We start from the raw sequence: 22,329 nt of genomic DNA, 5'->3' as shown, positions 1-22,329 counted from the left end.
CATAATTAATTGAATTAAAAGAGAGGCAGCCTATCTCTATCTTTATAGTAAAAGGTTATCCACAGCAATTATCAAATTTTCTATTAAAATTCTTCAGAAGCCAGTTAACAAATTCTGAATAAACAAGAGATTCCTATATGTTGCAAAATTTGTTTTCATTTAAAGTGTAAGCACTCTTCAGATATAAATGGTACAAATAAGGCAGGGAGAGTTGGTACATTATGAGACATGCTTGTGTTTTCTCCCAAAAACATGACTGTGAAAATAATATTGCTTGTTATCAATACCAAGCAAACAAAACAAAAGACTGGGCGCTTACTGATATTTTCTAATTGTAATTATGGACTGAGTAATTTTTTTTCTATATATACAATCTCTTAAAAGACTTGAGAAACATAAATTTATCTTTATAGAATCATGCTTAGCACTAAAAAATAATATAACATGCAAATCAAGTATAACCATCAGCACAACCATAAAATGTTTTCCTTTATACCTCAGAAAATTTAATATATTTTTAAAATGTAAAAAAAAAAAAAACCTTTGAAATAGCTTTATAAGATATTTGGGAAAATTCGGTAATGCCAGATTGGTACAAGGAGAAGGATCATCCAGTAGAATTTTAGATTTTAGTATAAGGAGGATTTTGAGTTCATGCCAATGGAGATAGGGAGTTGTCTACTTTAGGAAAGTCAGTTTCAAAAGGAGGGACCATTAAATCGAAAAGGTTATGCGACAAAGAAGGGGGTTTGGGCTGCAGACTATTATCTCTTTAGAAGCTCAGGGAGGTTTGGTTTTCTTCCGTACAGCCTCTTAACAGCATTCCCTTGAATTGGCTAACTCCTGACCGCAAAAGCTTAACTCTGTAGGTTTGGTCTTATTTACTGCCTGACAAAAATTTATGGAAGAGGCAAAAATGCCTTTATTTCTTTTAGAGGAAAAGAAAAAAAAGTTCAATTTAGGGGTAAAACCCGAAGTTAGCTGTGCCTTTACATAGAAGCTTTTATGTAATTTTAATGTAGTCTTTAAATATTATTAAATATTCCCCAGAACGCAGACCTGGTGGTCCTGTCAGTTGTGAGAACGATGTCAGGAGATTAATTTGCAGTCATTGATAGAGATGCATGCGTGCTCTCTTCACTCTGCAGAGTTGCTGAAGGAGCTATTCATGCACATGCATGTAGTGTATTTATCATGTAAAGCTTGTTCCAGAAACACCACTTTACACCGATAGAGATGAATATGTAATAAACAAATGAGACCGCATGCAGGGTGGTAGGAAAGAGAAATACTGTACCAATTGGCAAGGGGCATCCAGCCCATCCAGGCCAGGCTGGCCTGGCTCCCCTTTTTCCCCCTTAACGCCACGGAATCCCTGTTTGTAAAGATTAACTCATAAAGTTACTAACACAAGAAATTGTTTATGCACAAATTATGCTAAAGAAATAATCACAATAATAAAAGGCTGGGAGAGGAGCAGCTCTGAAGTGAAAAGTAACATGCAGTGAAGCTGGACAAAGTAAAACGGAGCTTGACATAACCCTGTAATGAGGGCTGCTCTGGGAACAGTGACCTCTTTTGAGAAGTACAGAATAGTGCTGGTTCCTCTTCAGATCCCACATTCGTGTTCTAGTTGCAGGTCAATACTTGAGTGTTAAGAAACCAGGCAGAGCTGGTGGCCAGAGACGAGGTGTGGAACATACCAGGATAACCCAGATAGATACTTCCAGTACTTTGAAGTCATATTAAATGACCCCAATCAGAGCCCCTGCTGTTACGGGTCCCTCCAGCTTGCTCTTCTCCCAGTTTATCCCTTCATACATGACATCTAAAGACAAAGTTCCATGAGTCAGACATACCAACGGGCAAGGTGCATCTAATCCAGGGGCACCCTGTTCTCCTTTCTCCCCTTTAGGCCCCTTTTTGCCTTTCTTTCCCTTTTCCCCCTGTGAATACAAGGGTTTAAATAAAAGACAAGTTTTATTTGGGGGGAAATAATGAGGATTCAAAAGATGGTTTAGCCAATAAAAGTCTGGAAGGGCATTTACCACTGTTTTCTGATTCAGGTAAGGCATGATACTATAAAAAGAACAGAGTGACAATGGATTTTGGGCAACAATATATGGGGTTTTATTTATGATACTCAACAAGATGACAGGAGGAGACCTAAAAGGCTGTCACATCAGAAAAGAGGATCAGTGCTGACGTAGGGCCCAGAGCAGCAGTCCTTGTGAATGAGGCATTTCTGCCATCGATCTGGAGTAGTGACAGATACCAACTGTACTGAAGCCAGCCAGTGGCAGGTGAAGTTCAGAGAAAGAATAGATACTTCACCCAATCTTCAATACCTGTCAATTTGTTGTTTTCTAATCCTATGATAAATGGAAGCTACATTGAGCCAGAGAAAAAGAAGAGAGTATTAATAGCTTCTATCATTTTGAAATATATCCAATTTTATGACTTATTTTTTAGCTCTCATTAAAAAATTTTCAATGTATTAAAAATATACTTCTATTTATTTTAACATTCTTTTTCAAGAAACTTAATAAGCAAATGCTTTCCTTATTAAGTCAGGTAAATAAATTTAAAAAGTGCTAATACTTCTCAACAATGCCAATTGGAGAAGCAGGCTTATTTATAAATTCAGGGCTCTTCTCTAATTCACTCGTATTGATCGCATGCCAGGTGTTCACAATGGTAAATAGGTTTCCAGTTTACAAAAGCCAAAAAAAAAAAAAAATTCTGCTCAAGAGAGAAGCAGTTTGGACAAAGTTGAGCTAACACTAAAAAATGAGGTAGGCAGGATAATTACATTGTGGGAACGTAGCCATGGAAATTAGTATTTAGGAATCAAGGTAAAGGTTGTGGAAATCTGCATGGATCACACGGATGGAGGAATTAAGGAAAGGAGGCAAAAGGAGGAGAAGGTAGGAATGCACCTCAGCTGTTTCACATTAACATAAATATCTCTGCATATTTATAGACAAGAAGTTGGTGAGTGCAGAATACAAAATACAATACATATTTAAATCAGTGTATTCATTCTGCAATCAGGATGGCAGTTACATAAAACTGATTAATTTCAGAAGCAAAGCAACATAAATATTCAAAGGTGAAAAACATACTGAACAGAAATATATGAGATATGCATTCAAATTAATATATTCATTCTGAGTGAACAAAAAGCTCCTCATTTATCTCCTGTGTGCCAAAAAGATTGCATCAGAAGGCTCAGAATCAAAAACACTTGGATTTCTTTAATACTGGGAAAAGAGAAAAATTTTGTGTGGTTCAGTTGATCATAATCAAAGACAAAGACCTGAGAAGCCAGGGTGAAATGAGAGCAGATGTGACAGGAAATAAGCTAGAAGGAGCATTTGGGAGTAAATTGCTCACTCACGCAAGATGAATGAACATCCTTCTTCAGTGAGTAACTTCAGTGCTATGACATCAAATTGATTTAAACTTGTTTAGGTGAGCTCTTTTCTCCTAGGACGCAGTGGACTCTTGTTCACATAGGTGTGACTGACACCAGGGGTGTTGGGTATTATTAATTAAGAATTCACTTCATTGATTTATAAATCAACCCAGATTAATAACTCAACAGAAAAATGTCATATGAATGCTGAATGAATAGGGTATGTGAATTTTTCAGTAATATTTTAGCGAACTTCAAGCTTTATAGAGAACAGATAACTACTGTACAAAGAATAATATATCGGTGTTATTAACCTATATGGTTTTGTAACAGTTAGGGATTCCCTATGCAACACAAAACCTTATCTGTCATTGTGGGTATGAGTGCATAAGGGCTCCTGCTAATATTTGTCTCCCAGGTCAAAGAAGGTTCACATTTAGAATCTAATTTTCCTAAACATACAACTTTTATACATGAATCTGAAATATGGAAATATTCTATATGGGTGATTAACATTACTTGAGGATTAAATCTGTAGCTTAATGTTTTAATAAATTATAATACTGATCACTTCTTCTTTGTTTGAAAGATAATTAAAATGAGTAACCTCATAATGGTGACATACTTTTGAGTAAGATTTTAGACTTAGACAACCCATTAGGTAAATAATAAATAAATGCCTACAAACTTTAAAACAAGGGTCCCCAACCTCTGGGCTGTGGACTGGTACTGATCCACGGCCTGTCAGGAACCTGGCCACACAGCAAGAGGTGAGCCAGACGAGTGAGCGTCTGTATTTGCAGCTGCTCCCCAGCGCTAGCATCACCGCCTCGGCTCCACCTCAGGTCATCGGCATTAGATTCTCATAGCAGCACCTGTTCCTAGTGCCAAAAAGGTTGGGGACTGCTGCTTTAAAGCATACATACATTGAGCTAAAATACACAATTTATCTCAAAACATGTATCTTTTATAGTTAGAAGTTATAATTCAGAATAAAAGAACTATTTTCATGCCTTGTCTGTGAGATGGAGACAAAATAGCACCAACCTCGAGGTTGCTGTGAAAGACTTATCACACATAAAGCTTTTGGGAAAATGCCTAAGAGCTTAATAAATGTAATGATATTGATGATGATGGTGGTGGTAAATGTAATGATATTGATGATGGTGGTGGTGGTAAATGTAATGATATTGATGATGATGGTGGTAAGTGTAATGATATTGATGATGATGGTGGTAGTGGTAGTTTCACATAACTGCTCATCTCAGATCAGTCCTCTTGCCAGTGGAAAGCTAAGTAATATCTAAGGTCTAAAAATACACAGCAGGCTTAATGCCCTTCTTTCCTTGACAATTCTCATTTGACCGTGCTTTTCAACAGCTATGAACCTTACTGTTAAAGAGAATTTACAGGGTTTTTGAAAACAGCGTGTTGGTAAATAAATCAGGACACAAATTAATCTGAGGAATATAACTGGTTTAAATTTGAACTGAGAAGGTACACTTTCAGCCACTTTAAGAGTTTCACTATTCTACTGAAGTGCTGAGTTTTTGTTTGCTTCTTTTGCTGTGTCCAGTGTAAAAAATTATTCTTCGAAATCCAAGCAAAGGAGAACAGAAAGGAAAAATTATTTTAAAAATCCATAATCCAAAGTTTGCTTTTAGATATAAAACCATTTGCCTGCTTTTGGAGCCTATATACCCTGACATGGATGGTCCTGAGATAGAACCTAAGCACACTATCAAAAAATATACCAATATCTTCATTTAAAAGTATGCACAGTGTCTAAAAGTGGCACATCCTAACCTCTGCCTAATGGACTCGCTGGGGTTGATTAGTTACGCTGTTTGTCTTCCATTCTCCATTAAATCAAGGCACAAGACATATCTTCTGTCTCTCTTCTGGGAATGTGTGAAGATAACTGAGGTGGGGGCTTTATAGGGTTAAATGAATTCTGCCAGAAGACTGCTGCGGATTTAAGCTATTTCAGTTTAATGTAATAAATGCCCTTTTACTTTCATTTAAAAGAATCCTCCAACATTACATCTTTCAACATGTTGGTGTCGGGTAGTTGAAAAATTGTAGCCTGGCTATGTGGGGATTATAATTTTCTTCTATACTAGACAGTGCCCTTATTTCTAGTGGGATAGCCTTCTTCATTCCTCTCTGAAGACCTGATGCCTTAGATCAAACATGGGCATGTTTTTGGAGCACAGGATGGAGAAAGATTAGATGTATGAAAGAGTCGCACAGGCTAAACAGCAAAGCAGACAGCATGAGAAAAATCAAATAGGCACATGCTGAGATGGAGAGGTCACCTTTTCTCCCTTTTCTCCTAGGTCACCCTTCTCGCCTCGTGGACCAGGGAAGCCCTATAGGATAAATAAAAAGCAAACCAAAGAGATCTATTGATGTAACTCTGGCAAAATCGCATTGAAAATATAAATTTAAGATTTCATGTTTTCAAATGTAGATATACAAAAATGGCATGCCCAACAATCTGAGAACTTAGCTAAAGTAGCACTTACAAAAAATAGTTAACTAACATCTATATACAACAGGTTTCTTGCTTTTTCTCCTAGGAAATGTATAGTGGAGAGAATTTCAGGATACCAGTTTGAATCTAGACAAGTTCACTGCTCTGTGTGGCCTTGGGCAAACCACTTACCTCAGCATTTTAGTTCCTTGACCATGAAATGGGGTTAATGATCTACTACACAACTGTTGGCGAGAGCATTAAATGTGATGATGTGAAGTACCAGAATTGTCTGCACATAATAGATGCTCAATAAACAGTAGCTATTATTACTTTTGTTATTGTTATTATTCACATAATACAGGGTGACCAGTGTTCATTTCAAGAGGCATTTACTTTTGAGATTCTCTATATTTACAGAATTATAAGATATATAGGGACTCTATGCTAAAAGGAAAATACTGCATAACAGCTTTGAGACTAGTTATAACATATCATTCTCTAAGGGTAGCATGTGAAATATACTTCAATTTTATGTACATTTTTAAATAAATGATTCAGCTGCAGACATTGAGAGCACCCCTAATTTGGGAAAGTATTTTGAAGTGGTACTATCAACTATCAATTATTAACTTTACACCAGATAATTATTTTTTCTTTTATGTTTATCTTATGCAGACGCTAGTGGTGTATTTCACATTGCCTACATGTATAGCAATATATATTATATGCATAACTGTGCACAGAAAAAAGAAGTATTCTTGCTGTTATTGATGATGGAGCATCTATTGTAATAGGAAGATGTTTGATGCACGTATTACTTACATCAAGACCAGGCTCTCCATCTTTCCCCTGCCAAAGAACCATAGTAGCTACGTTAGTGTTCCTACGTTTCATAAATAGGTTATTGTTTTAGTTAAGGCTGCCTGGACATGCAACACTGGTATTAGAACTACTTCAGAAATGTGAAAAAAAGATTCTTTATTGATTAGCAATACAAATTTCATTACTAAATAAGTAAAGAGACCGTTAATGTTGTTGTCAAGGGTCATGAAAAGTTTTTCTTATATAACAGGTTATTCAGTCTGTTATTTTGCTGAAGTTAAATGCTTGGTATCCAAGTTATCAATCAAAGAGTAAGCTGAAAGCAAAAATATTGTTTAGTTAATTTAAAAACACATCAGCACTAACAGAGTATGCATTTGATAATTTAGTAGCTAGTTTATAAGTGAGTAAAAAATGTGGACATTTTATTGTTAAATACAGTTTTAATTTGGCTAGATGTACACCTAGTCTATTAACACTGAGGGTGTGAAGGTCACAACTTAAATACTATTTTTAAGTAAGCTTTATAAATGAATGATCCCCACTTACAAAAGGAGTCATAAGACTGTTGAGCAAGGATAAAATCACTCCCATCGCGCAGATCATCAGGGCAGTGACCCTATTGTGTCAGACAGCAGATCCACCTAAAGTTACTGAGAAGTTGTTTTGATTCTGTCAACTGACATCTATTTCAAAATCAGCCTTCACTTGAAATCTGTTTTAAAATCGGCCTCTCTTTTAGCACTGAAGTAATCATGGTTTAAGTTTATTATTTCAGTTCATAAAAACTGGAAGGTACAAGGTATATGGAAGGTACACAGGGGTTAGAAACCTTACTACAGCATATGCTCCTATTGAAGTCCCTACCCTACCTCAAGGAATCATTTATGATTATCTCAAAGATAATGTTCTGAAGCAAACCTGAGGCCTCAATTTGAAGTCTGTGTAATTGAGAATCTTCAGAAGACAGAACACTATCAACATTCTACGTTCTGAAAATCCCTTGTCACCACAGCAACTTAGAGGGCTCAGAGACATCATAGTCATCATAAACATTAATTTAAGAAATAGCAAGAGTAATTTCAGTAAGTAACCTATGAGAAAAGATAAAGCCTGCAGGAAGTTGTTTTAACCAAGGCTTCCACATACACTTTTGGTACAGTGACCCTCCAAAGAAGTACCAATTATGGGCGTCCAGTCAGATGGCAGAGGGAATTCGTTGTCTGACAGTGGGAATCCACTTTCAGGCTAGTACTGGTCACCTCATGGACAAGCTCTGATCTTCTCAATCTCATGAAGTGTGTGGGTGTGTGTCTATACGTGAGTGGGGAAATGTGACACAGATATGACCTATCTCTCAAGGACACGGTGACACTGGGGTTGGAGAGAATTACTGGATTGTTCTTTGCTCCTGGCATGTGGTTAGTTGGCCCCACGAGGGAAGGGTTAATTGTGCCAGTGACAGGCAGTCTCTGCATGCTGAAGGTGGCAGCCGCACACAAGACACAGAACTCACAGGCAGTCCATAGGGCCCTCTAGGGCCGGGCTCTCCCACAGCTCCTTTTTCGCCCTAAAATGAAAGATGGAAAATTCAAATCATACATAAACACATATATTCAAACACTTTCCCTAATGGCTTGTGGATAAAGACTCTACCTCAAGTATCATTCTCTCAAAATTCCAAAGATTCAAGCTTTTCCAGAGTCACTGCCAATAATATAGTAAAAGTAATCTGCATTAGACTCTTTTATTAAATCACCTTTGAAAGAAGGACAGTAAGGAAGACTGCTGCTGTCCTGTTGTGCAAAAGAAGTGGCAAATCTGGAACACAACTTGTTTTTTTTTTGGCACTGTTATGAATCATTTATTTGTTACTAATTATTTTAAGTTACTACTTTTTAAAAATGTAAGAATAAAATGCCTTTTTTTTTTTCCTATCAAATGTCTCTTCCTCACCAGAGCCTTCCTTAACCATCCTGGCCCTGTACAGAGCTACACATGGCACTCACACATCTGGAGACACAGACAGGTTATAACTTGTTTATTCTTTGCTGAGCCCATGATTGGAATATGCACCTTAGGGTGCCACGGCCTCTGCTTTGTTCTCTCCTGCACACTTACAATAGTGTCTGACACATCAGTAAATATTTGTTGAATTCATGAATCAAGTCAAATTAATACAATCATGTACCTGTTTTGCTTCCTTTCTGAAAAGGAGGGTTTAAAAATGTTTATGCCTTCGACTAAATGTCTGACAAGGTAGGTATGTATTACCTTCATCGCTAGCTTGCCCCTGGCTTAAATGACAATCCTGAATGCTTACAATGACTAAGCGTAATTGGAGGTGGTCCCAAGAATATGAAGTAATTGTGATAAGAAAGACATGTTCTGCATTTCAAATAGTGTTTTTCTCTGCTGCCATCTTCAAAATTAAGGGGTTTGTCAGGAGTCACGGTAATGTTTACATTCGTGACCAAACAGAAAATGTTACCTCCCTATATCTCACCCCTGAAGAAATTTAAACGTTAGCAAATTTTTTTCCTGGGTCAAATGCCAAGTTCAGCTGAAAATCGTGCAGGCGGATCTAAGTATTTTGCTGTTTCTCTATATTCCAGATTCCCATTTGAGAAAATTTCAAGTCACTGTTAACATTTTTCTTGAAACTTAAGGGTTTGCAGAGCTAATTGGCACTGTCACCTCGGAGCACATATAGTATAGGGAGATTACTGAAAATAAATATAAATATCATAAAAGCTTGTTGAACTTTTAATCATTATTACTCAACGTTTATTACTGAAAGAGCAGCAATTGCATTCAGTCAAGTGGCCAAGCTTTGAAATGAAACAGATTTAAATGTGAACTCCAGTTCTGGCACTTACTGGCTATATGGCCTTAGGTAACTTCCCTAATCTCTCTGTGCCTGAGTTTCATTGGCTGGAAAATAAGAATAATAATACATATTCTACAAGAATTTTTCTGAAGATAGATGTGATTATAAAATATGAAATTCATTATTGCCCAATAATATGTCCCATAAATAGTAGCTATCATTATTATTATGTTTCTAGAGGTCTTAATTTTAATAAAAATGGCTTGGCAACCTAAAAAGCACTTAATTCAAAATATATTTATTTCAGTTTGATCTGACAGTGTTATTTATGATTTTTAAAATGGTGGTGGTGGTGGTGGTGGTGTATGTGTGTGTGTGGTGCAGGATGGTTAAAAGGAGGGTTCACATAACCTGGAGTGGGTCTGGTTTTAAAAAACTCAACAAATTAGAGTTTGAACAGATTGTTTAAAAAATCTCCATGGAGTATTTCTACATACCTATTCCTTTCTCTCTCTTCTGACTGAGTACCTTGGCTTTATTTCATTTTAAAAATAAATATACCATGGCTTCTTTGAATTAAGTTGTCACTAAAACATTTGTCTGTGAAACTCCTTTTATAGAATTGCTCACCCCAAAATAATTACTTTAAGCTAATAGTGATGATTCCATTTTACCCGCCAGTGACTGTTTTAGAACAGGACATATGACCCAATTCCGGCCAAAAAGGTGTGGGGGGCAGTCAGCTGGAAAGCAGTGGGGAGGGGTTCCTCATTCGTAAGAAAGAGGCAAAGGAGAGAAGGTCTCGATGTGTGTTCTCTGCTGATGCTTCTCTGGAGGGGGTGTTTAGAGCCAAGCTGTGACCAGTGTGCCTGTGGCCAGCACACGGAAAGAGCACAGAAGCAAAGACTGGAGTCTCTCCATTGAATATTTTGATATAAACAATATATTTCTTTATTGTTTAAGGCATTTTGAATTGGGGTTCTGTCACTTAGAGCCAAAAGCATCCTAATAGTCCCAACTTGAAAACCTGTAGGAATGAAATATTAACACGGGAATTTGAACGTGCAACTTCTTTTCCTGGATTAAATAATTCCAAAAGAACTTTTAAATTTCCCCAATTTAACAACCTCTAGAGAGTTCCTAAGCAGTTACAAGGCCAGATGAAGAAATCAACCGAAGGCAGGGACCATCAGGTGCTTGAAGAGCTGAATACTAATGCTGTCAGTCATGTACTTGACAATTTCTGAGTAACATTGTCTGTCAAATGCCTGGCTCCTTTTAGGCTGATCTAATTTCATTCAAGCTCTTTAATTTGCATGCCTACACTAAGGAATTATTCTAGAATGTTCCCTTTTCCTGGTTCTTCCCTTTAAAATTTGAAACTTTTTCAAGAGAGTCCAGATGATGCCTCAATCAATTAACTTTGAGAATCGTACTCCAGTTTAGCACTTTGGATGACGGGCACTTGGAGAGTACTGATACACGATCCAGTTAAGGTAGTTAACATGCTGAGTAAATACAAGTGTAACACTTTACACTGCACACCATTTGACTTAAACTATGCCTTCAAAAATTCTTAGAGATTTCATTTGCTCTCCTGGTTAGTTCTGCCCCAGCATCGAGACCTGATACTCTTGTGACACTGTGGAGCTATCGGAAGTAGCAGCTGATTTACCAAATGGTAAACCCTCTTGAGCCCCAGGGCATTCTGCCAAAAGACTACTTGAGGTTTGCTGCTCCATTTTTAGTACATGTACTGAATTTCTTGATACAAAGCTTGAATGGTTCAGTAGTGGGAGGCTCTTCGCTCTTAAATATTTTTAATTAAGATGATCTTCGTAAGTCACTGGCTTGATCTTAGAAATAAGATCAAATAAAGATAACTGCAGATTCAGACTATTTATTCCTTTAGGACTCACCTCTTTCTAGAACCATTCTTGGATAAAGCCAGCCTTCCTCATCACTATATGTACAGCCCGTACTGTTTGTATTCACTTTGGCCTCATTACCTGGTTATTTTTCTCAGGTAATTTTTTTCCTCTGCAATTAGGTTGTAAAAACTTCTGTATCAGGTAAAATAGCTATTTACTTTACAGTATCGAATAAACATATATAGTGGATTTGTAAAAAGTTATAGGATGATGAATTAATTATAATTGTTTAATTCAACTCACTGGAGCAAATTAGCAAAACAGACTTTACATAAAAAGAAAGAGTTTCCATTTCACACTAGAAAGACACTGTGTTTTGTACATCATAGCGTATGATAAATATTTACTGAATGAGTGAATTTACTTTATAGAACACGGAACTAAAATGTATGCCAAGGAAATCACTATGCGGTCCTCTATGTTAAAGCAAATTATCCCAGACAGATGAAACTCTATCGAGTTTTAAAAGACTGCAAACTTGCACAATGAAGTATTCCAACATGTTGAAGCCCTCACTATTAAGATACTTTCTTTACATCCTACCCTGGACAGTGGGGAAACTGATGACATGATTCCACTCAGACACAAAAAACACGTCTCAGTTCTCCAAGGTGAGGAAAAGAAAAAGTGGGAGACAAAACAGAGAAAGAGGGAGAGAAGTTCCAGACAGATGACCAGCTGCTGATGTGGCAGTACATTTTTTTGTGTCAGATATTTATCTTCTGCTCTTTTTTTGTTGTTGTTGTTCCCAAGGATATAGAAACATGGCCTAGCAATAGAGGAGTTAGTGAAAGGTTTTTGTTTTATAATGTACTGAAATTATTTCCTTATGGTTAAAGAAAGACAGGCTATTTTTTTTTTTTTTAAAGGAACATGAATAACTGTGGAGGAGAATACTTAGGTTTTACAATTTTCCTTTAAAAGTTACATCTTACTCTCAATGAACACAGTGGCTTTATATAAATGATTATCAACCTGAATATACAGTCCTGGAAATTTTGGCCCCATGGACTTCAATTTACTGGATTAAGGCCAAATAAAAATATCTTCCTTATGGGTTAAGAAGGAGTGGTCTGAGCTATTTATTTTACCCATGTAAATGTACGCATTGTTTTTCATTAGGCAGCTGTAGTCTGTGTTAATACTCTGTTCTTCTCTCAGTGTGAGAACTCTGAATAGAACTTAAGATGGTATCTATTTTCATTTAATATTTGATAGACCTTTGTTTCTTCTGGGAAATGAACTGTTCAGTTCAAATAAAATGAAAAAACCACACCCTGTTTTCTTTAGGTCATAGCTTAATAATCTGAAGAGCGACTTACTCTTTCTCCTTTGGGACCTGCAGGGCCATGGGGTCCCATAGGGCCATCTGTACCCTAAAAAAAGATAAAAATAAGATAATATGAGACATATCCCATGGGCTATAAGAGAAGCAGTTATAATTTATCTTGGATTTTTCCTGGGTGAATGATGCCTTAGAATGTTAGTAAGACAACTCATCTCCGTTTTAAAGTGCTTTATACTTGATTCTTTCAGGCCAGTAGTTTTCAAGAAGCTCATATGAAAGGAATAAATTATATAACTACACATTTCAGTGAAGGGCACATACAAAAAGCTGTATATCATGTTTAATTATATATTTTCTCCCTGACTAAATGGAATATCTTCATTTTGCCCCCGTAATCTTAAGAAAAATATAATTATTTTCTTTCACATTACCTCTCGTTCACTGTCATCCTCCACCCTTCCTTTCATCGGCCACAAATGCTCTAAGCCTTGGTTTCAGCTGTTTAAGAGGCTTGAACACTTACACAAGTGAATAAAATATTAAATAAATAAGAATGGAGTATGATTGCTCAAACCAAACTTTCTTCAGCTCTTTTGAGAACAGCAGCGGGCTTAGAGGGAAGGAATTATTCTTGTAGGTTCTGCTGCAGTGGCTGAAGTCACTAGGCTTACAAGGCACAAACTAGGCAGCCAATGATTTAATGGCATAATTGCCCTCTGGCTTCCTGGTTCAGGATTAGGATTTCTGTGGCAGATGAGATAATATCTGAATGAATAAACGAACACTGAGGTCCAGGGAAAATAATGACTGCCTGAAGAAGGTTTTTAGAATTGAATAGCTGAAATTTCTTTTTGATTCTTAAAAATGTAGCAAGGACTTTAAGTATATTTGCTCATGTTCAAGAAGACTATGTTTTGATTTGCAAAGAATTTATTATATATTTGCAAATGGAACTATTCTGGCATGATTTTTAAAATAGTATTCCTATTTCTGTTCTACTGTTCCTATTTATTCTATGTGAGCCTTGTGATATGAAATAATCCAGAGTTTTTAATTCGTTCTAATGTTGGTGAATTCTCATCATTTTAAACTGATCTTTTTCCTACTGCCTGCATTCAAATTTCATCTTCAGAAGACTTCTAAATACTGAGTATCTGTGTCTGAAATTTAAGAGCTGGAGCTGTTAAGAATCAAAGAAAAGTGACAAAATGACAAGACAGACAAGTCATTTTGATGAACAGAGATTTGAAAGTTAGTTCCAATGAAGAAGTTACATTTCTAATATGGACATATACATAAAAGGAAAAGCAAGGTAAAATAAATTCACATTATTTTAATCCCTTCAGAAGGTCTTTCTCATGAATTACAGGAACTATCCACTGGTTATGAAGAAATTTGTCTCGGATTCTTAAATAATTAGACTGGTCATTCTAGCAAGTTTTCCAGACTTGAGCCCGGGCTTCACAAAGATGTTTTACAGTGTTAGCTGTCTGTCAAATACAGCTGCAGCCCATGCTCTGTCCACCTTTCCCTTTTCTGCCACTACCTTTGTCCCTCTTCTCCTTTTACCCCAGTCCTAGGTACCCTCATCATTTGATGAGAGTTCATGAACCAAAAGGGTCTGTCCTGAAGTACAGAATGCATAGCCATAAACGCATTGGAGCAAGACGAGGCACTGACTCACCCGGGCTCCTGGCTTTCCGTCTAAGCCAGATGCTCCCTGTGTGATTTGGTTGGTAGCAGGGTTGGTGGGTGTAACACGAATTACAAGAACAGAGATTAGTATGAGGTACCGATGAACAAATGTAACACTTCATACAACATAATACGCAGTCACAGGGTTCTGGGATGAATATCACATTGCTACAAATTGTTAGTTAAAAAAAAAAACAAAACACAGGACAATAAACACCCCCACAGATGATGGCATTTTAACGACATTTCCATTTGACAAATTCTTATTCAGACATCAAGTTAATGAGGTTTATAAAGTGGGTTTTAAAGTAGTTACTGGGAACAGTCGCAGACTGCTAATATCCATATGAAATTCATTTCCTATAGACTGTACTAATCGTAATTATTTTTCTTTCGGTTCTGAAGAAAAAATAATGGCAATCTCCTAAGAAAGGGCTCATTATAATAATCAATCAAAGTTAGCATTTCAGAGAAGAAAAGAGCTCTAGTTTTGCTTGTTAATATAGTGTTTATGAATAACAAATGCAGGACTTAAACCTGCAAGGATGACTTTGTGGATTTTAATGAACAATAGTCAATTGTTTTCTCAGTTGTTCTTATTGTGTTCATATTAGTTACCACTAGAGGGACTTCTAGGAACAGGAAAAAGCTGGAAAATTTTCATGAGCCTAAACAAAAAATAACTGTCCCAAACAAAACCATTCCTCAGTTCGCTTCAAATGATCATTACATCAAAGTCTAAATGAGAAATGTTTTAAAAATATAATGTTGTTCTCAGGCAATCCATGCTTTTCTTTACCTTGAGCTCTAGACTACACATTGTCCATCATTGAAAGGTGACATTTTTCAATATTTGTTTCAAGAATAAGCACAATTACCTCCTTGATAAGGCTTTTGTATCCAAAACACGAATATTTATTTTTAGTCCTTTAAAAATATTAAATCAAAGACTATTTAAGAAAGACAATGAACTAGCCTTGCAAGTTCTCTCGGCAAGGTTGCAGAACTATTTCCCCGTTTTATGCTTCAGATGTAATTAATAATACAAATTTAAAGAAAAAATCTATTGTAGCTGCAAACTCTACCAATAATACTATGCCATATATATTTTGGGTCATTTTAGTTTTTTATTTGACAATTTCTCCTGTATAATTCTATTATGAATCAGACTATAACTGCAAAATACATCTTTAGTTAGGAATGATTGAAATTAAAAAAAAAATGTGTTGTTTAATGCTAGCATATGTAGAACTTTTGGCTAAATGTCATATAAAAATTACCACTAGCCGTAAATTTGAAATTAGGGCAAATTAAGGAAATCAGATTGAGGTTTTAAATAAAATAGAAATCCAAACTTTCTTTTGCCTTTTGCTACTTACTTTCTTCAGAGTTACCATTATTATAACATTTAAAAATAAATAGGGAGACGGCAAAAATTTTCACTGATAACATGTGTACCTGGAATGTGAATTAATGACTCATATGAGTTATAGAGGTTTTATGCCTGGGATCCATTGATCAAATTAGTGTGATTTAACTTATGCTCTAATACAAGGCTTATATCATTCATTCAATAAATTAATATATATTGAGCATCTACTATATGCCTGATCTATCTATGTAAGTCACTGGCTATCAAATAGAATACTTCAGTACTTTCGATACAATACCCATGGAAAAAATAAAGGTAGTGGTCACTTTTTTTAAGTGTAAGAGATGTGTATAATCTATTTTCTATTACCAATTTAATGTCATATTTTAATAATTTATAATGTTCTTTATTGATGTTTATCTGCATTCAATGAATAGACAGAATCTTAAAAGCTTGAAACTAAAATGGCACATTCAATAATCATTTAAAATAATATCTTTTTGGTTGTAATGGAAAGAAGACTCATAAAATGCATAAATGGTAAAAATCTCTTTTTTGTTAAAAATAAAAATCTTTAAACAACTATGAAATATTTATTCTGTCCTATCCACTATTGTCACAAGAACCTCACAAGAGGGCATTTCCAAAACCAAATGACAAACAACATTTAGACCACAATATGATTGATTAATGTAAGGAGCCACAGCACTGATCTCACGCCATCAACAATGGTCAGTTGCATACCTGCCACCCATAGAGGGCTACAGTTTAGGTATCGAAGGAGAAAAAAAAAATCGAGGGAGAATTTTAAACCGCACTAAATCATAAAAACTTTTTGGAGCAATTATGACATAATCAGCACAATCCTATTTTAAAGGGGAGGGTGATGGGAGAATTGTGAGCTTCAAAAAAGGAAGACAGGCATGTTTGTAATTGAAGAACAGAATGCTTATGGTGTTGCGTGTTATGGGGTCTTCTTCTGACAGAAGAGCAGACATCAGAGAACACAACTGGGCTGGGCTCTGCACTAACATAGTGTGCTCTCCAATTACAGAAATTTCAACTGTAAGACAGTTGCCGAGTAAACCAGAATTGTTACTTAGGGTAGAAAGAAAAGTCTGAGATTTGCACTGAAATGGAAAGTTTCTTTACTTACTGGAAGACCAAGGGGTCCTCTGTCACCCTTTTGACCTGGTTCACCCTTCAATCCTTTAACACCATTTAACCCTGGTTCACCCTAAATGCAAAAGCAAATGCCAATTTTGGTTGCTATCACGGGCGTTTCAGCTGTGAGAGAAGAGAGCCAGTCTCTGACATGGTTGCAGATTCCAGTTTTAAGTAACAGCTGAGTCAGGCTAGATTTGCCTTGTATCAGTTCAAAATTAATTTTTAAAATTGTTTTAAAAATTAATAAACTGAAATTGACAACTAAACGATATTCTAGGAAGCAAAAGCTCCTTACAATCAAAATACATATATAACTAAGTTATATACAATACATAACTAAGTTCCTGAATTTTTCATATGTGTCTCAAGGAAACTGGTGGTACGTTACATTGTTCTGACCAAGCGAATCAAAGACAATCAGAGTGGAGAATAATGAAGGAGGTTCAATAGGAAAACCCACTCTGCTGCAATGGAAAACTGGAATATGCAGGACAGTGTTATATACAGACATTTTAAGCCTTTAAGCATTTTACCCAGGGGAATGAGCTAAAAATATAGCAGGTGATGTTTGAAGTAATGCCATGTAGTGAGTCCTAATTCACTGGCATTGCCGAATCAGGTCCCCACATGGATTAATCAATAGAGTAGACAATGAATCGTCAATCCCGGAAGAGAATATGGAGATCACAGAACTTTCATGTAGTTTTATTAACTGTCTGTGTGACCAATGTTAGAATAAAGGTTTGAATTTAACTTAGGGCAATATTACAAAATCCGTGAAAAGTGATAAATTCTGTTGACTTATTGTTTTTTTAAAAATCTAAGAATGCGATACACCTATTTTCTATCAGCAGCAGCATATTAGAAATAGAATTCTGACCTGTTCACTTTTCAGCTTTTAAGCACAGACATAATTTTGTCAAGAAAATCTTTAAAAAAAAAAAAAGAAAGAAAGAAAGAAAGAAAGAAAAGAAAATCTTGAAGGATTTGTGAAAGGAAGATGATTTCAGTCTCAAATGCCCTACAGAGTCATTCTGGGGTGGGGGGATCAGAGAATAGAGATTATGTTTACATGGCAGAAGGCAGTATTTTCCCCCATTTGCCTGATAATGAAAATCAGCATGTTGTTAAACATTAAGGAGTCCGGAGCCCCCACCTAGACCTCAGTAGCACAGGAAATGTGTATTTTAAATAAGCTTTCCAGGTGATTCTTTTCAACAGGAAATTCTAGGAAAGAGCTTGTCCTTGAACTTTCAAAGGGTTCCCAAAAAAGTAATGAACACATTTTGGCACAACCTAGTGAAATTTGGGGCTTCTAAAAATAGGATGATCACAGTGCTGTCACTATAGGAAATCCAAATGGTTGATGAAGCATGGTCCCGGGAATGTCACAGAGCTGGAGTTAATGTAAGATGAAGGCCAAGGCTCAGTAGTCAGCTTCAGTTAACCGATCTCCACTTGAGATTCACGATCTGCATGTGTGTGGTCTTTCGACAAGTGGTCTTGAGATGATGAATAGGCAGGGAAAGGCTGTGAAATTCTTTGCCGAGAAATCATGTGTTGATAGGAGTGGGCATTAATTAAGAAGGCGAGTTTATAATTAATCAAATTTAGTGGCAAAAAGACCAAATTTCAACACTGGACCTAAATTCTAGTCCTAGATCTGTCATTTAATTAGCAGGGTAATTTTGGGTAAATAACCTAAATTTCCTGGGCCTACAGCTTATCATCTACAAAATCAAGGAACCAGCACAAGTAATCTATGAGGTCTTTGAAACTTTATAAAAATTCTCTGTAATCTATGATTTAAGTCCAATTAAAGTGTAGGCAAAAAAAAAAAAAAAAATCATTGCATTTTAGATATCAAAAGAATCGTGGGCATCTATCAATCTAGTGGTGATGGTATATCTGAATCACTTATGGAATTAAAAACACAGTCTTGGTGGCTTTAGCCTGAGTCGTACAATTTGGGAGGTCTTTAGGGGTGCTTTAACATCCAAGGAGAAGCTAAGATTGGGGAAAGAGGCCCGGAGAGGTTAGATAACTACTAAGACCACAAAGCTGATAGATGGACTCTCTTCTGACTCCCAGAACAATGCTCTTACCCCAAACTACGATCCATGCTTCTGAGACATGGTCACTCTCTGGCCTTACAAGAAAGTAAGGTATTCTAGGGAATAATGAGGCATGAACTCTTCCCATGTTTGGGTGAGTTACCTGCCCAACCTCAAAAAGGAAACTCAGATTTCTGAAGTCAGATCAATACCTTTGCTGCCCCTAAAGCTGGGTAGGCCAGAAAGAGACCCCAGAAAAGAGTGAGATCCTAGTGTTAACATTGCATTTATGTATTCCCCGCCCCTCACATTTAAATGCACCAACTCACTACTGAGAAGCTTTCAAGAGTACTTGAACCTTCTCTCAAACAGCCTTGAGGACTATCTAAATTTTTTGTTCGGAACAAAACATCAGATCACAAGATAACAGTAACAACTGACATTTGTTGGGTGTTTATCAACAACTGCACCAGATATTTTGCTAAGTGTTTTATAATCACACCTCATTAAATCATCACAACCCTATGTGGTAAGTTATCTTGTTGAGTAAATGAAGGATCAGAGAAGGTAAATCATCTGCCCAAGTTAACACAGCCTGTCAGGGACTAAACTGAGATTAGAACATAGGTCCTCGTCACATGTGCTCCCTAGAAGAAGCAGATTGTCTTTCAGGGCTCACTTTAATCCTCTAAGATGTCCTCTCAGTCTAGACAAAGGCAGAGAATAGGTGGAGACCATTCTCACAATATAAGCTGCACTAATGCTGACAAGGAGAGGCTATTCTCCATTGTTCTCTTGTTAATCCAGAGACGGAATACATGTATGTGATGTAATCTTCTCCTTGGTATAGTATACCTAATAAACCCCATTCCATTCTAGACCAATGACTTCTGGGGGAGTACAAAATCAGGGTGCTGGATAGTCAAAGCATTTAGATGCAGTACTGCTATACAACAAGTGAGAAGTATCAATAATATCCAACTGTATAAAGATAATAAGAAAGCATCTGGGCTAGTCTGAGAATCTCATCAGAGTTACTTCTAAATGGTTAATTTTGAGTATATTAAGATTAGTAATTTAAGAGACATAGTGACAAGGAAAAAAGGCAAAATGAGGAATAATTCATGTCCAGGTGATATCACTTAAATTTTTTCTAAGTCATTCTGTGTTGTGAGATTTAAACATCTGGATACTTAAAGGCTTAAAGATTATCGACATTACTTGACAAGTAAATTAGACAGGACAGACATGCTTCCATCATGCTTCTCCATGATTAACGAGGAAACAGAAATCAAATAATCAAGGGATTAGTTAGATTACCTTTGGTCCAGGAAGTCCATGGGGTCCCTGAAAATGAAAAACACAGCTTCTAATTAAGAACTGATTCACTGTTTCCCAGCAGAAGTGATTACATAAAGCAACAAAAAGATATAAAACAAGAACCTTCTTATTTGAGCTATAGCTAGAGGCAGGCCAATGGACGTTAATACCTAGTGAAAGTTCCCTTCAACTCCTGGATTCCTCTGTAATAGGAAATTCATTAATAGCAATATTTTTTTTTCTGCTAAACACCTATAAGAGGGAGGGCAGAATCTAAAAGGGTTACATGGAAGAAAAAATAGGAAAAAAAGTATTGTGAACCTACACTACTCCTATTTTTCAAATCTCCATTTAAAAAAATTCTAGGTGGAATATGTGAAGTATTTTATGAGTTTATATGGAATACAGATAGGTCTTAACAGACAGAAATTTGCCAAAGAAAAGTCCCAGACTTTAAGTACCAGTAAGGAGGGGACCTTTTCCATTACAAATTGCTCTAGACCTAGGTACTGAGAAATCTAAAGTAGAAAGGAAATGAGATGATAATCAAGTCTGGAACCCTCTTGTATCATTTGTTTAATTTAAGACGAAGGAAAGGATACTAAGACGATAGTGGTAAGCGTTATTATTTAGAACACATTTATTTTTACAAAGATGAATTCTTCAAGGTTCTTGCGACAAATATTTACCAATGTAAAGAAGTCATATAAATAATCTATTGGAGAAAAGAGTATTTAAATACCTATCAGTGAAATCATACGAGAACAGGAAAATTTTTTATCAAGTGATACGTAGATGCTTGTTACATATGTCTACATTGGAATAATATTTTCTCTTTAGATAGGTTGTGGGTAAACATTTTCAGGAAATGGCTGTTATTTTATCAAGTATTCTTATCTCATTTTAGTAATGGTTTAAAATTCATTTAAACTAATTAATTTTATGATATGAACAGGATACAGTGTTTTAAAATTTAATCTTCTAACTTAAAGTGGAGGGAGTATAAAAAAGCCAAAAGTATGTTATTTGCTTAATTCTTAATAAACTTTAGTTTTAAGAAAATAAGGTTAATTATAATTGTTTTGTGAATAAAATAGAAGTGGCAATTAGTGAGAAACGGATGATTGGGTCTGGGACTATGCTCTGTGGCTCAGACCACTCCAATGATGCTCTTTCTTAGGGCATAAGAGGAGGAAAGAGTGACCCATAGTTTATTTAATCTGTATGATTGAAGACATGTGGTTTATTGAGACATCTTAGACATGAATGTGATTTTAGAGGCTGCAGAACTTGTCTCCATCCTGCCCCACTCAAAGCTTTGGAAGCATTCTGCCTTTCATGTTCTAGCCTTAACATAACTGTCATTAGGTAGACATATGGAGAATTACTTTGGTTTAATGGCTGCCTTCCTCACTGGACATGAGTTCTGTGAGGGTGTGGTCATTGTCTTCACTGGTCACTGACAGATACCTGCAGTGGATGCTTACCTGCCAAAGTACCACAAGAGTGCAAAAGAAAAGATCCAACAATGTATGTCGTCTGTGGAAGCGAGCTTCAATTTTTATCATATTACTTTATAAAAATGTTCTTATTGAATATTTTACTAAAGGATCTTAATTCTCAGAGCTATTTAGAAAAATTCATTAATGGCTACACTTATTAATCTTATTTTGCTACTACTGGCCTAGAATAGTGATTGGTTAAAATGAATTTCTGATGCTCATGTCACAAGGCTGGAGTGAAGCTTACTTAATCTGTCTTCAACTTTCCTATCACAAAACTATCTCTTTCCAACAGATGTGTTTGGGGGAGTGAAAGACAATACTCTAAAGTCAGTATATCTCAAAGCACCTCGTATTTTCTGTCCATTCCACAGAGAGTAGCACAAAATACAAGCTGGCTATTTTGAGGAATGTGTTCATGTTTTCTCTAGTAGCATGCTCATAAATAAAT

The 22,329-nt window shown here is 36.1% G+C and overlaps 1 protein-coding gene across 1 annotated transcript in view; it reads right to left on the bottom strand.

Annotated features, from left to right (window-relative positions):
• Nucleotides 1-5,703: 5,703 nt before the first annotated feature.
• COL25A1 (collagen type XXV alpha 1 chain) overlaps nt 5,704-22,329 on the bottom strand; it is a 422,098-nt gene continuing 405,472 nt past the window's right edge. The window contains exons 26-31 of the mRNA XM_023531414.1: nt 20,377-20,403; nt 16,992-17,072; nt 14,453-14,488; nt 12,803-12,856; nt 8,236-8,289; nt 5,704-5,790 (exon numbers count right to left, since the gene is read on the bottom strand). Coding sequence (XP_023387182.1) covers nt 5,704-5,790; nt 8,236-8,289; nt 12,803-12,856; nt 14,453-14,488; nt 16,992-17,072; nt 20,377-20,403 — 339 coding nt within the window. The remainder of the gene's footprint in view (nt 5,791-8,235; nt 8,290-12,802; nt 12,857-14,452; nt 14,489-16,991; nt 17,073-20,376; nt 20,404-22,329) is intronic.

The sequence above is a fragment of the Pteropus vampyrus genome, unplaced genomic scaffold (genome assembly GCF_000151845.1).
Source record: "Pteropus vampyrus isolate Shadow unplaced genomic scaffold, Pvam_2.0 Scaffold67, whole genome shotgun sequence".
Classification (NCBI taxonomy): domain Eukaryota; kingdom Metazoa; phylum Chordata; class Mammalia; order Chiroptera; family Pteropodidae; genus Pteropus; species Pteropus vampyrus.
Note: the sequence above shows the minus strand (reverse complement) of the source record. Positions and strands in the feature narration are given on the sequence as shown.